General features: G+C 46.3%; 1 protein-coding gene across 3 annotated transcripts; it reads right to left on the bottom strand.

The window, feature by feature from the left end:
- Nucleotides 1–222: 222 nt before the first annotated feature.
- LOC123723768 (regulation of nuclear pre-mRNA domain-containing protein 2) lies at nt 223–19418 on the bottom strand. Of its 3 annotated transcripts, XR_014392413.1 has the most exons (11): nt 19166–19418; nt 8137–8266; nt 7766–7923; nt 7566–7618; nt 6950–7076; nt 5942–6117; nt 5540–5843; nt 5183–5461; nt 4860–5039; nt 2499–4647; nt 223–2300 (listed from the first exon to the last, which is right to left on the bottom strand). XR_014392413.1 is itself a non-coding variant. In XM_045718865.2 (10 exons), the coding sequence occupies exons 1-10, from the start codon at nt 19350–19352 to the stop codon at nt 2579–2581; spliced, it is 3663 nt and encodes a 1220-aa protein (XP_045574821.2). In that variant the 5' UTR covers nt 19353–19418; the 3' UTR covers nt 223–2578. The 3 variants fall into 3 exon arrangements, 2 of the variants coding, with proteins under 2 accessions (XP_045574821.2, XP_045574822.2); XM_045718865.2 differs by having other exon boundaries at nt 223–4647; XM_045718866.2 differs by having other exon boundaries at nt 223–4647; nt 4860–5036.
- Between the last annotated feature and the right edge of the window lie 178 nt (nt 19419–19596).

Below are 19596 nucleotides of genomic sequence, written 5' to 3'. Positions count from 1 at the left end.
AATATTCATAATTGCAGAGGCTGTGTTTAAAACAAAAACACATGCAGTAGGACTCCATGGAGTGTGGTTTAAACTGTAAAGTCTTCATATGAAGTAAATGCCTGGCTGGATGTCTAAATTGTGACAGTCATAGGTAAACATAGTAAATCCCTGAACTACAAGACGGCTCAGTGGTAGAGAGAGGAGAGCAGTAGCATCGGAAAGGATTGGACACTCAAAAGATTAATGATAGAACATCATTGATGATCATAAAAAGAATAGCAATGCATCTAAACACAAGGAGAACATAACAACCACCCCTTCATGACTGAATCATTACATAGTTAATGCATACTACACACACACACCATCAGATTCATCAAATCTTAAGCATTTTCACGCAAATTATTCAAACAAACATATTTCAAACTCAAGGGTACATTGAATGACAATATTATTTAAACAAACTGTTCAAAGAAAATGATTACATCTCTGAATCCACCCTAGTGGCTAGCTCTGTCTAACTGAGGTATGAGTTAGAAGGGATGTCATTAGTCTGCTGTACAGCAGGGAAACGTGCGCAAACCAACCTGCCTGCGTTAATCTAGTCATTATCAGCAGTGACAGAGATGCATCACATCATACATATAGTCAGAGTAGTAGCTGCTCTGTACCATTGATTCAGAACAGCATCGCTTCCATTCAGACATTTATAGCAGAACACTATAAACTCATAAACTAACACTGACGGGAAATTTAGAGGAGCATTTACATAGTTTTCCATCATCTTAATGAGTAATGAATGTTTGCAGATAATTCACTCATCACTTCGTCATCGGTGTTATTTGGTATTCTACAGTTGTAAATGTACAGCGTCAGAGGAAGGAAAGGAGGATAAATCTAGGAAAGGTAGCGAAGGGAAAAGGTCAAAAGTAACAAAACAAAAAAACTTCTGGACTGGACAGACAGTGCACTGCACATGCATAGGCAAGTATAGATATTTTACATCTGACATGAAGTTACAGCCACAACAAAAATCACAGCAAGAAATCCAAAACAACTCAGAACAAATCAGCAGTTGGGCAACAAAATGACATTGTTTGTACTGTTATAAGTAATGTTTCAGCATTTCAATTCAGCTTTGAATAACTACAAAATAACATTATCATACTGCAGCAGCCATGACAACTGCTGCGACTGGTCTTACCGGTATCCATGACTGTATCAAAGAAAGTAGTACCCTCCCCTTGGTTGGGTTGAAACTGGATTTTATTAAAGACAATACAGGTAGCGATGGCCTAGTAGAGAGACACAGCGGGTTCATAGTTCAAACTTCTAAAGCACCCGCCTCAACTACTGTGAGTCTCCACAACTCATCATTATCGGTTAAATGCGTCTTTACACTGGACGATTCTTCACTCTCCTCCCCCCTCAGATTGGAGAGATGGAGATGGACAGACTGGTGTTTTGTTAGAGCAATGAGAAGCACGAACATCTCTGCCTTCGGTGTGTAACTAAAGCTAAGGCTTCTTCACAATGGCGTCAATCACAAGTTAGCGAATAGCGATGACTCTGCTCTTTACACAAACAACCGAGGTTTAACAGTCGCAACACAGCCAACTCATTCAGTCTATACATTTAAAAGCTGAGAAATATACAGAGGGAAGAGAGACTTAAGCATGAAAACCTCTAGAAGGAGAGAAACAAGGTTATTATTTCCAATATGATGCACTGTGAGCACGTAGGGGTTATGGTGGAGAAACTCCACAACATCACTGATCATAAAGTCAGCACTCATCTGGAGAACCAAATCCTATTGAGAAAAATGGTTGTATTTAGGACACACTCTCAGTGAGCAACTTTGTTCCTCAATCAAACCCCCTGCCATCTATCGCTCCCTCCATCCATCCATCCATCCATCCCATCTATCGCTCCCTCCATCCATCCATCCCATCTATCCCTCCATCCATCCCATCCCATCTCTCCATCCATCCCATCTATCCCTCCATCCCATCCCATCTCTCCATCCATCCCATCTATCCCTCCATCCATCCATCCCATCCCATCTCTCCATCCATCCCATCTATCCCTCCATCCAGCCCATCCCATCTCTCCAGCCCATCCCATCTATCTCTCGCTCTCTTTCTCTCTGAAAGTGTTTATATCAGCTTATTCACACAATACCGGAGGTAAGTAGAATTTTAGTGAAATAGAATAACCACCTGTTTCTATTTGATCTGTGCTTGTCGTCTTCCTTCTAGTTCACACCTCCATTACTCCCTCACTGCTTTAGTGAGGGGAAGCAGAGAACATTGTTGCTCCTGGGGATTGGAGGAGGGGAGGGGTGGCAGATTTGGTTTGGTTACCCATTTCATCCATAACACTGTGCATAATTGCTAAGCTGGTACTGTATTGTGGTGAGGTGACGAGCTAGTTTGTGTCAAGGTGCGATCAGCTAAATGTAGTAAAACAAATGACTCCACTAGGATTAACATAGTGAGGACAGACTGGGCTCATACCATAAGGGTTCTACACATCTTCTCCCTGTGTCGGGTAGCTAGGTGTGTGGGTTGCTTTTCATTCAGCATGGGTTAACATTTCAATAGCGTGGGGGTAAGAAAGGTCTCTTGGGGGGGTAGAAGGGACCTCCTCGGCCCCCGCCAAATGGAGGGCCAGGACGCTTGCCCCCGCGGAACATGGGTGGCTCTCGGTTTAGGTGCGGGTGGAGAGGGGGGCCACGAGGGTGGAGTAGAGGTCTCTGGGGGATAGAGTTGATGGAGGGGTGGGGGTTAGGGGAGGGTAGGCGCAGGAGGGACGGCGAGGGACGGTGGGGATGGTTGGGGTTTGGGTGTCGGGGCTGGGCAGGCGGGCTAGCTGGAGGGTGCTGGAGCGGAGGAGCTTGGGGGCGAGGAAGCAGGGGGTCGCCTGAGGGAGAGGGAGGGGTGGAGGAGGAGGGAGAGGGAGGAGGGAGGTTGATGCCATCCTTGACACGGCCCAATAAGGGAGGCGGGGCACCGGGGGTGCCGGGGCGGTGGAGAGGGGGTGCGTGGCGGGGAGCGAAATGCTCTTTGACTGTGCCGGGACGAGGCATCTTAGGGGGCTCCCCTAACAGAGAGGACATGAGGGGAGTGGGGCCACCTTTACCCCCCCTGGGTCCCCCTCCCATCCCCCCTCGGTCTCCTCCTCCGTCTGGGCGGACCTGGGGAGGGAGGGGCAGTTGGCGGTCAATGGGGACTAGAACCCCGCCTACCATGACTGCCGAGGGGGGGAGGAAGTTGCGCGGGGGTGGAGGGAGCTGGGGCATGGGAGGGGGTGGAGGGCGTGGGATGGGTGGAGGAGGGGAGTTGAAGAAGGGAGGAGGGGGGTGATGGTGGAGGTGTGAGGGGAGGGGACCCTGGGGGTTCTCCCCATGGTAGGGGGGCATCTGAAACTGGGGTGGGGGGCCGTGCGGATGAGGGTGGGGAGGGTGATTAGAATGAGGATGAGGAGGAAGGTGGTGGTGTGAGGTCGGGGGAGGCATGGTGGGTGAAGTCATGTCGTCAGAGCCGCCCTGAGGAGAAGGTGAGGGGGGCTGGGCATCCAGGTACCCTTCCTCATCGTACCACATCCCTCCGCCTGGCCTCCCCCCTTCTCCTCCACCCCCGCGACGCAGCCCTTGGCCAATCACGCGGATACTTTCCACCGTCTGGATGCGCTCTCCGGTTGGCTGGCGGTTTGAGAAGCCCCCCAGTGATTGGAAAGGTGCTCCCTCTGTGCAAGGCGACACCAGGGTCTCGATGCGGTGGTACTGCCCTCCCTCCCCGTCAGATGAGCCCCCACCATCCTCTCCTCCCCTCTTTCCCTTTTCATCCCTCGTTCCACTCATTCCTCCCTCCTCTGACCCGCTGCTGGTCTTGCGAGAACCTATGGACGCTCTCCTCTCTCCTTCGACTGATCTGTCGTTCCCGTGACTCTTCCCGTGACTGTTCTGTCCATCCTTCTTGACCTTGCTGCTTCCCAGTGATGAAGAGCTAATCTTCCTCTTCGAATCTTCCTCCTTCAGCTTGGCGGCCTTCTTCCCCGCTCCGTAGCCTTGGAAACGAGAAGAGGAAGAGAGGAAGTCCACGTCGCTGCTGCTTCCTGTTGGGGTGATGACGGCGTCCCAAGGGTCACTGCGGTAGGCCGTGGGTGAAAGATCATGACCTATGGATGAGCCTAAGCTCTTGGGGTCACTGTTGAGGCCAAGGGGGTCAGAGGAGACACCCCCTGGTGTGTCCATGATTTCGTCCTGGGTGGGGGTGCCCCCGCTCTCATCCCTGACGGGGGTCCCGTCTACCCCGTCTCCCCCCAGCAGAGGGCTCCCATCCCCCAGGCCCAGACTGAACCCGGGGTTCCCCTGGAGGAAACGGTTGATCTTAGACTCTAGGCTGGGAGGAGAGACAGAGCGGCTAGGGAGAGGGGGAGGGGGAGGAGGAGGAGGAGGAGGGGAGGCCTCTCGGTTTTTCTCCCAATCCCTGGCTCCTCTGCTCCTCTCAGGTGTGTCTCGTTTGAGACTGTTGGTCAGGGGGGGTTTGGTGTTGCTAGGAGTGGTGGGTGTGGGGGGGCCCTTGGCTGCTGAGGAGTCTGGGGAGGCATGGGAGGAGGGGGCAGAGGAGGAGGAGCTACCAGACCTCAGCAGAGAGGACAGACCTGAGGAGAGAGAAGAGAAGATGGAGAGAAACAAAGACATGGGGAGGGAGAGAGAAAGTGGGGTGGGTGGAGATAATTACACCAGCAGATACACAAGTTACTCAGCATAAAAAGTGCCCCCCAAAACAATTCCAACAGAAGCCTTGCATATCCCATCTCAAAGTCTGTCTATAAATCTGCCTATCTGGTTTACTATCTTGTGTGTGTCTCACCCTGTGTGTGGGTCTTTGACAGGGCGTTGAGGATGCCTTCAGGGGTGACGTTCACTCTGGACAGGATGCTGGCCAGGGCTGGGCTAGGAGGGGTGGGTCCAACTGGGGTTTTGGAGGAAGATGATTGGCCAGAGGGGGTGGTGGGAGTTCCAGGGGAGGGGCGAGACACAGGGCTGGCTGCTGAGAGAGACAGAGACACAGAGAGAAAGAGAGACAGAGAGAGAACAATCTTATGCAAACATGTTATAACATTTCTGTACCAGCATGTCACAGAATCCATATATTAACTCTGCTTATCTTGCCAAGTACAGACAAACACACACCTGTGTTCTTCATGGCTGATGTGATACTGCTCAGTATGGAGCTGATCTTGCCCAGGTCCACGTTGGCCAGGTTCATTCCCAGAGGAGCGGTCGGACCGCTAGGACCACTCACACCCGCGCTCGTAGGGGTGCTGGGGGTCACTGGCGTGGGGGTAGACGTGGCTGCCTTTTTGAGAGGGGACTCGGTGGAGGTTCGAACGAGTGTGACAGGGGCGGGTTTTGCTGCGGTCTTGGAGCTGGTCACCTTGGAAACGGTGGCTGATGATGACTGCTTCTCAGCTGATGGAAACACAAGGGGTTAAAGTGTACATTTTGACAAGGTTTAGTCTCCTTGAGAATTCCCTACTGCCATCTCACCTGTGTTGGCTGTCTCCATGTCCTCCTCAGACAGATCCATGTCCTCCACATCTCTGTTGTCCCCCTCTCTCACAACCCCCATATCCCTCTCGTCCATGGCACTCCCATCCAGGTCCGGGTCAAAACCCAGCCTACCCCCTCGGCCTCCTCCCAGCCCCAGGAAGGGGGAGTCAGAGCCGGTGGGTGAGGGAGCGTCCTCAGAGGGGGAGGGGATGGGAGAGTCCTCGGTCCCGGGAAGGGAGGACTTGAGGGCATCCAGTTTACGTTTGAGGTTGACCACACGGTTGGCAAAGGTTTTATAGGCCTTGAAAATTAGAACCATAGAATTAGATGTATTAGATTATTTATTTATTTGATAGATGACAATCAGATTGATTGCCTGAATGACTGGTTAATACTCACGCTGGCCACGATCTTGACTTCCTTGTATTGCATCTCATAGAAGACGTCTGCGTTTCCCAGAGCCTCCAGCAGAGGGGGCCCTACAGGCATCTGGTTCTCCAGGAAACTGACAAACTCCTGCAGCTTCTGGCTGCCCTCTTCAAAGTCCTTGGCAAACTTGTTCCCTCCGGCCTTGTCTGGGGTAGAGATAAGTAATTTAAACAAGAGTACACAGAAGCCAGCCGCACCAATATGTCGGAGCCAGCGTGCATGTGCCCGGCCGCCACAAGGAGTCGCTAGAGCGCAATGGGACAAGGATATCCCAGCCGGCCAAACCCTCCCCTAACCCAGACGACGCTGGGCCAATTGTGCACCGCCTCATGGGTCTCCCGGTCGCGACACAACCCGGGGTCGAACCCGGATCTGTAGTGACACCTCTATCACTGATCAGTGTCTTAGACCGCCGCACCACTCAGGAGCGCCACTCTGATTGCTTTGCTTTACAATGTGCTTAATATTAGGAGAGCTGAGAAATAAATATAGGAGGCCTAGCCTATAGAAAGCTGATGGGATTCTCCTCTTTTTATTAGAGGCCATCAAAACTCTGTTTTCTCACACAATTGAATAGCATAGCCTATAGAAATGTTGTCCAACATGGGCTTATAGGAACATGTACTTTATTCTATGCATCAACCAGCTATGAGCTGGCTCTCGCTACACAACAGGTGATCCTATTCCCTTCAAACTCTTAATGCCAGGGCTCTCATGAAGTGTTTCATTTGACTTTCTATTGCATTGATGTCAGAGTGATTTGAGGGTCAATAGAGCGCTGAGTACCAGGCCATTAGCAAGTTTGGTAGGCTACTAATGACCACAGGGGACATCAGAGCGCCGTTTTGGAGACGCCTAGTTACCGTGATTCAACGGTCACGTGGAATTTGACTGCAGTCATGACCCATGACTGCCGGTAATACAGTCACCGTAACCCTAGGCATGACCCCTGGCCTTAACCCTGTTTTGACCACTGACCTTTGAGTCTCTTGAGGGCCTCCGTGCTGCAGACGTCCACTCTGAGAGCTGTCAGCTGGGTCTCCCTCAGCTCCTCCTCCTCCACCACCCGTTTGAAGCCCGCCAGCTGCTCGATGAACGACTGGGGCTGGAGAGAGAGGGGGAAGGAAAGAGGGAGGGCATGGGGAAGGAGGGAAAAAGTATTATTGTGTGCATCTCCATCAAGGGCCAATCATCAGTTGAAACAATAAAGCATCATCCCACCACTGTTTGGGTAAAAAGCTGAGGGATGGGGCTGAAGAAATGGAACCACTCAAATTCATAGACAGAGCTATGGATACAAGGACTGACCATCCATGATATCAACATTATCGTTTTAACCATGTTGAGGCTATATAGTGTTCGATTACATTTGTTGTTTAGAAATATTGGAGTAAAACAAGCTTATATTTGGGGTTCTGATGGGGTGTGACAGTTGAACTAAGCTCATGAGGCATTTATAAAAGTTATATTCTTCAAGAATCAATGGGTACAAATCATTCATTTATCAAAACCAAAAATGGATGTAGCAACTGCAGATTACCCCTTTAAAAAGGGTCAAAGCAATTTAGCAGAGGACAGAATAAAATACACTTACTATGAAATCAGCCACAATCTTGGACTTCAGGGCAGCTTTGGGGTTGACTGGGGCTACAGGACAAAACCACAGCACATGAACAACACAACACACTGACCTGTTGACTCATACAGACCCAGAGGTTACAGAAATAGAGAGAGATGGCAAAAGGAAAAGATGGTGACAGAGGAGAGAAAGAAATAGGAGCATAGGAGACTGACCTGGTGGAGGAGGCGTCTCTTTAGCCTTCTCCTTCTCCCTCTCTCTCTCCTTCTTGGCCAGGTTGGCTTTGAGCTGGGTGATGAGTTCCTCAGGATAGACGTTCCTCTCCTCCCAGATAGTGAAGATCCGCTCCACCGACTTACGTACCTTCGGGTCTCTGGCAAGACAACAGGTCAAAGGGCAAGAGGTTAGAAGGGCACAGATTCAGTCAGCAAGAGATTGGTGGTCAATTTCATCATACATGGGCTAATCCTAACTTCCACCTAAATCAGATGTTCACTTAGTCACCCCATTGACAATTAAAGCGTGCCTCAAATGGAAGTTAGGATGTGCCTCACAATATTCATATAATCCAGCGCAGTTCACTCACTTGACCATTAGTGCAGCGTTGGGGAGCACCTCAGCGAAGGCTGAGCGGTAGACGATGGCGTTCTTTCTCTTGCAGTTCTGGATTACATCATTGGCTAGATAGAACAGATTCAGACGGTGGTTGGTGTCCGCTGATGGCGAGAAGGAGAGGAAGACAGGGAAGAAGAAGAATAGGTGGAGGAGGAAGAGGGTTAGTGTGTCCTCAGAAGCCTGATGTTTAACCACCTCAAAAACCTTAACCTGCCGAAGCCTAGACCGCCCAGTGGATGACCAGCCTAAACCTAGACCGCCCAGTGGATGACCAGCCTAAACCTAGACCGCCCAGTGGATGACCAGCCTAAACCTAGACCGCCCAGTGGATGACCAGCCTAAACCTAGACCGCCCAGTGGATGACCAGCCTAAACCTAGACCGCCCAGTGGATGACCAGCCTAAACCTAGACCGCCCAGTGGATGACCAGCCTAAACCTAGACCGCCCGGGTGGATGACCAGGCTAAACCTAGACCGCCCGGGTGGATGACCAGGCTAAACCTAGACCGCCCAGTGGATGACCAGCCTAAACCTAGACCGCCCAGTGGATGACCAGCCTAAACCTAGACCGCCCAGTGGATGACCAGGCTAAACCTAGACCGCCCAGTGGATGACCAGCCTAAACCTAGACCGCCCAGTGGATGACCAGCCTAAACCGCCCAGTGGATGACCAGCCTAAACCGCCCAGTGGATGACCAGCCTAAACCTAGACCGCCCAGTGGATGACCAGCCTAAACCTAGACGCCCAGTGGATGATCAGGCTAAACCTAGACCGCCCAGTGGATGACCAGCCTAAACCTAGACCGCCCAGTGGATGACCAGCCTAAACCTAGACCGCCCAGTGGATGACCAACCTAAACCTAGACCGCCCAGTGGATGACCAGCCTAAACCTAGACCGCCCAGTGGATGACCAGCCTAAACCTAGACCGCCCAGTGGATGACCAACCTAAACCTAGACCGCCCTCGCCCAGTGGATGACCAACCTAAACCGCCCTCGCCCAGTGGATGACCAGCCTAAACCTAGACTGCCCTGTGGAAGACCTATTAGCTAATGCATGCATTTTCTAATCAATTCTGGAAATATAGCAAAACCAACCAGTGTCCATGGGAAACTTCACTGAAATGACAAACAGTGCAGTGCTTTTACTAAGTGACAGTCAGATGTCATGACAAGCTGATATTCACTTTTCTATCTAAAGCATAATTAACGCACAGACAAAACTTCATTACTGCAGCGCACACTTTTTTCAACTGACAACTTCAACTGAAGCCCTGTGTTACAGGCAAGGCTAAGACATGGAAACCAAACAGGTTTGTCATGCAGGTAAATGGAGTCCAACATAAAGGAAGCCTGGTGGTTGGGGGAAAAACACAGCTTGAACTAGAGGTCGACCGATTATGATTTTTCAACGCCGATACCGATTACTGGAGGACCAGGGGGAAAACCCACTACCGATTAATCGGACGATTTTTACAATTTATTTGTAATAATGACAATTACAACAATACTGAATGAACACTTATTTTAACTTAATATAATACATCAATAAATCAATTTAGCCTGAAATAAATAATGAAACATGTTCAATTTGATTTAAATAATGCAAAAACAAAGTGTTGGAGAAGAAAGTAAAAGTGCAATATGTGCCATGTAAGAAAGCTAACGTTTAAGTTCCTTGCTCAGAACATGAGAACATATGAAAGCTGGTGGTTCCTTTTAACACGAGTCTTCAATATTCCCAGGTAAGAAGTCTTAGGTTGTAGTTATTATAGGAATTGTTGGACTATTTCTCTCTATACGGTTTGTATTTGATATACCTTTGACTATTGGATGTTCTTATAGGCACTTTAGTATTGCCAGTGTAACAGTATAGCTTCCGTCCCTCTCCTCGCTCCTACCTGGGCTCGAACCAAGAACACATCGACAACAGCCACCCTCGAAGCAGCGTTACCCATGCAGAGCAAGGGGAACAACTACTCCAAGTCTCAGAGCGAGTGACGTTTGAAACACTATTAGCGCGCACCCCGCTAACTAGCTAGCCATTTCACATCGGTTACACCAGCCTAATCTCGGGAGTTGATAGGCTTGAAGTCATAAACAGTGCAATGCTTGAAGCTTTGCGTAGAGCTGCTGGCAAAACGCACGAAAGTGCTGTTTGAATGAATGCTTACGAGCCTGCTGGTGCCTAAAACCACTCAATCAGACTGCTCTATGAAATATCAAATCATAGACTTAATTATAATATAATAAACACACAGAAATACGAGCCTTAGGTCATTAATATGGTCGAATCTGGAAACTATCATCTCGAAAACAAAACGATTATTCTTTCAGTGAAATGCGGAACTGTTCCGTATTTTATCTAACGGGTGGCATCCCTAAGTCTAAATATTGCTGTTACATTGTACAACCTTCAATGTTATGTCATAATTACGTAAAATTCTGGCAAATTAGTTCGCAACGAGCCAGGCGGCCCAAACTGTTGCATATACCCTGACTCTGCGTGCAATGAACGCAAGAGAAGTGACACAATTTCACCTGGTTAATATTGCCTGCTAACCTGGATTTATTTTAGCCAAATATGCAGGTTTAAAAATATATACTTCTGTGTATTGATTTTAAGAAAGGCATTGATGTTTATGGTTAGGTACAGTCGTGCAACGATTGTGCTTTTTTCGCAAATGCGCTTTTGTTAAATCATCCCCAGTTTGGCGAAGTCGGCTGTCTTTGTTAGGAATAAATAAATAGTCTTCAAACAGTTCGCAACGAGCCAGGCGGCCCAAACTGCTGCATATACCCTGACTCTGTTGCAAGAGGTGACACATTTTCCCTAGTTAAAAGAAATGCATGTTAGCAGGCAATATGCAGGTTTAAAAATATATACTTGTGTATTGGACACGCTAGTAAACTAGTAATATCATCAACCATGTGTAGTTAACTAGTGATTATGATTGATTGTTTTTTATAAGATAAGTTTAACGCTAGCTAGCAACTTACCTTGGCTTCTTACTGCATTCGCGTAACAGGCAGGCTCCTCGTGCAATGTAAAGCAGGTGGTTAGAGCGTTGGACTAGTTAACCGTAAGGTAGCAAGATTGAATCCCTGAGCTGACAAGGTAAAAATCTGTCGTTCTGCCCCTGAACAAGGCAGTTAACCAACCGTTCCTAGGCCGTCATTGAAAATAAGAAAGTTAAGAACACAGACTTGCCTAGTTGGTGTACAAAAAATATTTAAAAAAAGATTAAAACATTTTTTATTGAATTAAAAAATAATAATATAAAAAAAGATAACATAAAAAAAAAGGTTAAAAATATTAAAATAAAAAAAGATAAAAACGAAAAATACATCTAAAAATGTTTTGGGCAAATCGGAGTCCAAAAATACCGATTGTTATGAAACCTTGAAATCGTCCCTAATTAATCGGCCATTCCGATTAATCGGTCGCCCTCTAGCTTGAACGGCAATATAAAGGCTCTAACATCTCCCTCCCTGAATATATGAAGATCCAGTTCAACATGTTCAAAGATGCAGCATGCAACACGGTTGTCACAATGTCAATAATAATGTTCAGCACCGCCACCTATTCATTCATGACACACTGTTTTCAGACAGATGAACAGAGCAGACAGCGTCGTCACACTCTGACACAAGACAACGTTCATGACATTCATGTAATTAAAAAAATGTAAATGAATCAAAGCTGGAGAATGTCATACATTCAAAAGCCTGCACACCCAGAGTTAAGGTATTCAAAGTGATCAGCTGATGGAGTAGGTAATACGGACACAGATCAGGTTCTGATCCAGACAAGACTAGAAACGGTATGTACGAGTCCCACAATATCAATTAGGGTCATTGAAGCCTTATTGATAAACTGAAAGTGATATTAGCCTACGCTCTACAGCCTCAGCATCTTGTGCAGGACAGCTGTGATGACTAGTGTAAACCAACTAAGTAGGGTATATCTTAGTAAATGGTAACAAAATAAACAGAGATACATTACCACCTTGTAACATAAAATAACAATACAGAAGCCTTTCATACATCTCAGTTGAGTACAAGTGGAGAACGGTTGGCAAGTCGAAGGAGAGAGAAACGTCCCCACTGGCGAGTTGGAAAGTATACAACCAGGGGAGGAAGAGATGAAGACTGAGCACAGAACAGAAAACAACAAGCTCTATGCGGTCTACAGTACACAAACCAAACAGCATGGGCTCCCGAGTGGCGCAGCGGTCTAAGGAACTGCATCTCACTGCAAGAGGCGTCACTACAGTCCCTGGTTCGAATCCAGGCTGTATCACATCCAGACGTGATTGGGAGTCCCATAGGGCAGCACACAATTGGCCCAGCGTGGTCCAGGTTTGGCCGGGGTAGGCAGTCATTGTAAATAAGAACAAATTCTTAACTGACTTGCCTAGCACTACGGATTGAATCGAGCCCGAAGATATCCAATGAATGTAACAATGATTTCTAATTCATATCCTAAGTTTATTACATGAAACGGCTCTTCTTCGGAAAGATCCTGGAGTCAAAAAATAGAACTTGCTAAAGTCTAGGCCTGTCTGAGTTGCACAGGAGTGGTGGGGAAGAGGAAACAGTTCAAAATATCAAATAAACAATCGCTTTCAATAGCAAAAGGGTCCCAGCTTCCTTCCCTGGCTTAAGCTACAGTGGGGGAAATAAGTATTTGACCCCCTCTCAATCAGAAAGATTTCTGGCTCCCAGGTGTCTTTTATACAGGTAATGAGCTGATTAGGAGCACACTCTTAAAGGGAGTCCTCCTAATCTCAGCTTGTTACCTGTATAAAAGACACCTGTCCACAGAAGCAATCAATCAATCAGATTCCAAACTCTCCACCGTGGCCAAGACCAAAGAGCTCTCCAAGGATGTCAGGGACAAGATTGTAGACCTACACAAGGCTGGAATAGGCTACAAGACCATCGCCAAGCAGCTTGGTGAGAAGGTGACAACAGTTGGTGCGATTATTCGCAAATGGAAGAAACACAAAAGAACTGTCAATATCCCTCAGCCTGGGGCTCCATGCAAGATCTCACCTCGTGGAGTTGCAATGATCATGAGAACGGTGAGGAATCAGCCCAGAACTACACGGGAGGATCTTGTCAATGATCTCAAGGCAGCTGGGACCATAGTCACCAAGAAAACAATTGGTAACACACTACGCCGTGAAGGACTGAAATCCTGCAGCGCTCGCAAGGTCCCCCTGCTCAAGAATACATATACATGCCCGACTGAAGTTTGCCAATGAACATCTGAATGACTCAGAGGACAACTGGTGAAAGTGTTGTGGTCAGATGAGACCAAAATGGAGCTCTTTGACATCAACTCAACGTGTTTGGAGGAAGAGGAATGCTGCCTAGAACCCCAAGAACACCATCCCCACCGTCAAACATGGAAGTGGAAACATTATGCTTTGGGGATCATTTTCTGCTAAGGGGACAGGACAACTTCACCGCATCAAAAGGACGATGGACCGTCAAATCTTGGGTGAGAACCTCCTTCCCTCAGCCAGGGCATTGAAAATGGGTCGTGGATGGGTATTCCAGCATGACAATGACCCAAAACACACGGCCAAGGCAACAAAGGAGTGGCTCAAGAAGAAGCACACTAAGGTCCTGGAGTGGCCTAGCCAGTCTCCAGACCTTAATCCCATAGAAAATCTGTGGAGGGAGCTGAAGGTTCGAGTTGCCAAATGTCAGCCTCGAAACCTTAATGACTTGGAGAAGATCTGCAAAGATGAGTGGGACAAAATCCCTCCTGAGATGTGTGCAAACCTGGTGGCCAACTACAAGAAACGTCTGACCTCTGTGATTGCCAACAAGGGTTTTGCCACCAAGTACTAAGTCATGTTTTGAAGAGGGGTCAAATACTTATTTCCCTCATTAAAATGCAAATCATTTTATAACATTTTTGACATGTGTTTTTCTGGATTTTTTGTTGTTATTCTGTCTCTCACTGTTCAAATAAACCTACCATTAAAATTAAGTGGGCAAACGTACAAAATCAGCAGGGGATCAAATACTTTTCCCCCCCACTGTATATTGTAAAGACGAATCCTTGCAAATCTTCAGTTGAGAATATTGCAGAATGATTAGGACATGTGATTGGGTGTAGATGTGGGGCCTTGGATGGAACACCTGTTGCATCACTGTTCTACTACATCACTGTTCTACTACAGCTGACACCGTAGTCTAGGTGGACACAGACTCATTTCAACAGACCAAAGAACACAGACACACTCTCTGGTCAAACTGTCCACGTCTGGGGGTTTAAAGTTTCAACCTCCAAAGCCATAGTGATGGGGGGATATAGTTACATATCAGGATATTCTTTTTGATGTTGTTTTGACAATGTTGCAATATTATTTTGGGCTAGTTGGCGGCACGTGCAACAAAACTCCAGTATTTTTCCATAGCTTGTTCTCAATCATTTTAAATAGGGAACCAATTGTTTTCAGCACTTTTATTTCCATGACTGATCACAACTTTCTCATGGCCCTCTAGTGCCTCTGCAGTGGACATATGGTGAGCAATATGTTTGGAACTTCAAAATCGCAATAAAATCTTAGTATCAAAATCGCAATAGACATAGTATCAGCACCAAAGTATGGTGATAATATGGTATTGTGAGGTCCCTGGCAATTTCCAACCCTCGCAGTCTGCTTGGCCAGGCAGACTGCGATGCCACGTAAACCACCAGATAGTAATCATGGGCAAATGATGCATGTCAACTGGAATTACAACAGCATTAAGCTTAGCGTACCTCTATGAGGGACCGCCCAGTTTGCAGAAATTGGTTCCCGAAACCTTTTCTGTTCCGTGACCCACATAAAAGCTTTTCAGTACCACCACCGGGGGGGGGGGACCAGTGGTTCCTCCTGACCCAACACAGAAATCACTGACCTAGTACAAGCGAGCCAGTACCAGATATTTTGGGTACCTAATTAACATGCTTTTAGCCTTCCAAAACAAACCGTGATGAACTGAAGTTGTAGTGGTACAATATGTGTACCACTACCTGCACCAGCTCAGGTACAGTATGATTCACTCTGCAAGTGGAAAAAAGGTATGCGTTCAGAAACGGAACATCACATAGGCCTCTACTACTGTAAACAATAAACACTTATGTGTTTTCTCAATCTGTTATTTCCAGTTGGTCATGCAACACATTACAACAGTATTTTCTCTGGAAGATTTATTTTTCATTGGGGGGAGACCCAATAACATATGTTAAAATTATTTTAACTATTTGACCATGCATATAGCGTATGCATGGTCCATATTATCAGGTATGCTATTAGCATTAGCACCTGTAGCCCAACTGATGCAGCATAGTGGCTATAAATAAATAGGCTGAAGCATAGGGTTGCTTATCTGCATTTACCCTATTGGCCTAATCATTAGCTAGATCCTAAATGTAATCTTTTAACTAGTTATCATCCTATTAGTGAAATGTCCCAAAAAACGTGCATAAATAGTGAATATAATGTAGCCCTCCCTACCAGTTAGGGTATTCCTGCCACCCAGGGTAACGCAACCCCCCTGCCTCTACTTCTCACCGAAACCACTTCATGTCACGCCCCCCCCCCCCCAACACTTTCCCTGGTTGCCACTGTTCTTGCTCAACTAAAAATGGCATCGGTTTCAGCACAATTTTTTTTGTCACCCTCCCAAAAACAAGCGAAGTAGGGTGTCGTTTCACACTAAGGTACCTTACAATTGACTGTGTTACATTTAGCCCCACTCTCCCCTATACACTCACAGTAAATTGCAATGATAATGTGCTTAACCACTATGCTGCTAAAACCTCTGTGGTGCAGTTCGCACATATTCAGGAGTTAAGAAATAAATAAAGTAGGAATGGAAAGCTGGCAACGCCCTCTTTTTAACAAAGGCCATTAAAACTGCTTTTCCCTGCGATTGCAAGATTTGTTGTGCATCCGTTTGTCAGAATGCAGGTTTCCCTCCCTATAGCACTCATAACATGAATGAATCTCACGAGGGAAATAGATTAACTATTCTACTATGCGGTTATCTGATTTGTCTAGTCATTACATTTTGTTTGCAAGGGAAAAGTAAATGTGGACTGGACTGTTCTAGCATCAGTGTGCCTCGACAGAAATATGTATGTTTCATATTTTTGGGGCCGTGGCGCAGCGCCACAGTTAAATGAGTGCAGCGGAAACACTGCATTACAACACAACCCTAGGAGCTGAACTGTTAACACGGCCATCCAACATTCAGTGAAAATGAAAAAACTTTTGAGTTGAAAGTTTAACCTTGACAACGAAGCCTACAACTCACCAAGTTTCTTTGGTTGACTGAGTTTAAAAGCTAGTTTGAATGTTTGAGGACATCATACATAAAGCACAGCACCATAGACAACAGATATACATGTGGTTGAGCCAATGACAGGGACAGAGAGAGATGGGAACACATGCAACCTTGCAAATGTTAAGTCTACTGCAGTGCAATTCATTTTAAGTTAAGGAAAACTGCTTAGGGCAATGAAAGCATTGAAAACCAGCTAAACCTTTATAGCTGGAGGCAAGGAAAGTGGGCAACATCAGTTTCCATAAACAACAAAATACTGGCATATCTATTTCCATGGCATATCCATATCACACCATGCACTTCATAAAATAACCCCTCAAAAACACAATGAATGACATTGTCAAAGTTTAGGTCCAGGCCTACTCTAGCTAGCTAAGAATTTTACCCCAGTGTTTGACAAACATAGACAGCTATGCCAAACACTGGAGTTAAGATCTTAGCTTGGCCTACCCAGGGGCATTGCGAGGGGTGGCACTAGCCACCCCTGAAATATGATTGGCCACCCTTAGTGTCCCACCATTCTCATTGGGTCAGAGCGCTGTCAATCTGGCTCAGATTGGAGAGAAAGGGCAGTGAGTTTATTCTGGCGGGAAGGCTGTTTGATTGGCTGGCTGGCTTTTTGGGGACTACGGAGAGCCCAGCATGACTTCTCTCTCAGTTGAGTTGACAAAAGCAGTGCAGAGGTGGAGAATTGCTAGGTAACTGCTGTTTGACTTGACAGCAAACTAGACTAGTTTCCCAGTGTATAGCCAGTGTATAGCCAGTGTAGGTGTTTATAGCTTAAGGCTATGGCATGTGTTTGTTCTAGAATGTTATGCATGTCCCTTATTGACTGAGCTGAATGAAGCTACATCAGCCAAAGTGATAATGGCTGGAGTTATTTTTGCCATTCCCCAAATAGCATTTTAGAGCTTTTAGATTGTATTGAAACATACATCTTAAACATATAAAACATGTCTTGGATGGGGAGTTACCACTGGACATGGTGGTAGTATCTAACTTGAATACGGATCAATATGGATCACTTCACATGTATTTATTTTAATACATTTGGGCAGATACAAATGAACAGTTGAAACAGCAGAGGTGGCAACAAGTCTCAGAGTGGTAGGGCACATCTTTTCCACTGGGCCTGGAGTTCTTCCTGATCTGGTAACCTAACCAGGTAAAACACCAGACCTTATGACAGTGATTAATCAGTTGTAAAAAGGTTTTATATGGACTATAATGGGACCAGTTTTTCTAATCAGGTCAGAAAACTCCTGGCCCTGGGGAGGATGAAACCCCTGTCAGACTGCAGCAACCTTGTACTTGTTCATATGAATTATGTTTTAAAACACAGACCACTATGATTGGACAATAGAACTCTGGGCTGAGCTTGCTTTATACAGGCTTGTATCATGTAGACGGTAACTCTTATGTAATCACTATTGTGTTGACTAATTATTTCCAGTTTTAATCACATTGGATTGAAAAGGTCTAGGTAGCCTAACCAGCCCAAGTTTGAATATAAATCCAACTTGATCACATTTTCTCCTAATGCAAACAAATGGGCCATAAATACATAACGTTACAGCTTTGTTTACCCTGGCCAGGGGGATAGGGCGCATAGTAGACTGTGTTGTTAGTAGCCTACAGATTATCAGACTGAGAAATCGTCTCGTTTTCTTCACATACAGCATACCAGATAGCTAATGTTTAGGTGTAGGATGCTGCAACATTCATGTAAAGAGTTTTTGCTTGTGTCTGTCGGGTCTGATGTGTTAACATATTTGCTAAATAAATAGGCCCATGCAGGAAAGTGGTGAGCGCTTTGCTGGATGTGCGATTGGTCAAGACACACACCGAACATGCAGTTATCCGATGTGCGAGTTGACGAATCATGAGGAAAATATGCCCCCACTCTTTTGAATTGCTTTTGTCGATATTTTGTATTAAAGTAAACCAGCTAGCCACCCGTTTGCCGGCGGCACTGAAACAGTTATGCAATACGTCATATTTTTAAGCCAATTTAACGCTTTTTGTTGTACAATTTGCTAATTTCCCATGGCCACATGACTGGTGTTGGCCCACTCTTTGCCACCCCGTTAAAACAACCATACAATCGACCCTGGGCCTAACCCAGATTTCTTCCTAAAGGCCGATTTTTCAGACCACTTGCTTACCCAGCAACATGTATCACCTGTGCTGTCAACACTACCCCCATTTTAACTCTAGTTCAAACACATTTGATAGTTTGGCTAGCTAGCTAATTACCTGGCTCCTCTATCCTCTGCAGTTCTGCAAAAACATAGCGCGCACGAAACAGGTGCAATGTCGAACCATATGTGCAGACAGGTCAGGTTCGACCAAACTAAATTGATCACACGTCGCTTGCTATCGTTCATATACATATCGATATGCTGAACTGCAGCTACTGGTAGGTACTAACTACCTTACTATAACTAGTTAGTTACATTAGCTTGCAAGGCAGCTAACTATATGTACAAAGCACACGTTTTATTACCTATCTTATTTTAGTTATGCATGAACTTTATGGAGTCAACATTTTTAGGTAACACATTAGGAACATCATTGATTAGCTAACGTGTGTATAGTAGCAGGGAAAGCTAGCTAACGAATGACAAGCTAACGTTAGCTACTCACATTTCTTGAGCCACTTCATCCAGTACCGAACGATAAGGCTGTGATACTTTTTATTTTCAATGCACCAGGTCGACAGCCCCTGTATAGACTCCATAGTGTTGGAAACTCCTTGAAATCTACGGTCCAGGGTGGCCTCCAAAGCGCCGCGGCCACCGTGGCCGCTAACAGCTCCAGAACCCGCCGCCATTTTTCCAGTTCTCTCTGGTACTGCAGACACGGACACCGCAGTGAATCATGAAGGTACCAAAAGTGTGACAGACAGGCGAAAGGAGACACGCCCCCTACAGATCCAGGGTCAGATTCTGAAAACTGACCTAATAACAGTTGAGGGCCAGGCAACTTCAACAGTTTGACCAATATTTACCAGCCGAAAGGGTAATATATATATGTTAAAAGTTGGTTGCATTCAATCGCAAGCATTATAAAACGGC

This window comes from Salmo salar, chromosome 05 (genome assembly GCF_965601325.2).
Source record: "Salmo salar chromosome 05, fSalSal1, whole genome shotgun sequence".
Classification (NCBI taxonomy): Eukaryota; Metazoa; Chordata; class Actinopteri; order Salmoniformes; family Salmonidae; genus Salmo; species Salmo salar.
Note: the sequence above shows the minus strand (reverse complement) of the source record. Positions and strands in the feature narration are given on the sequence as shown.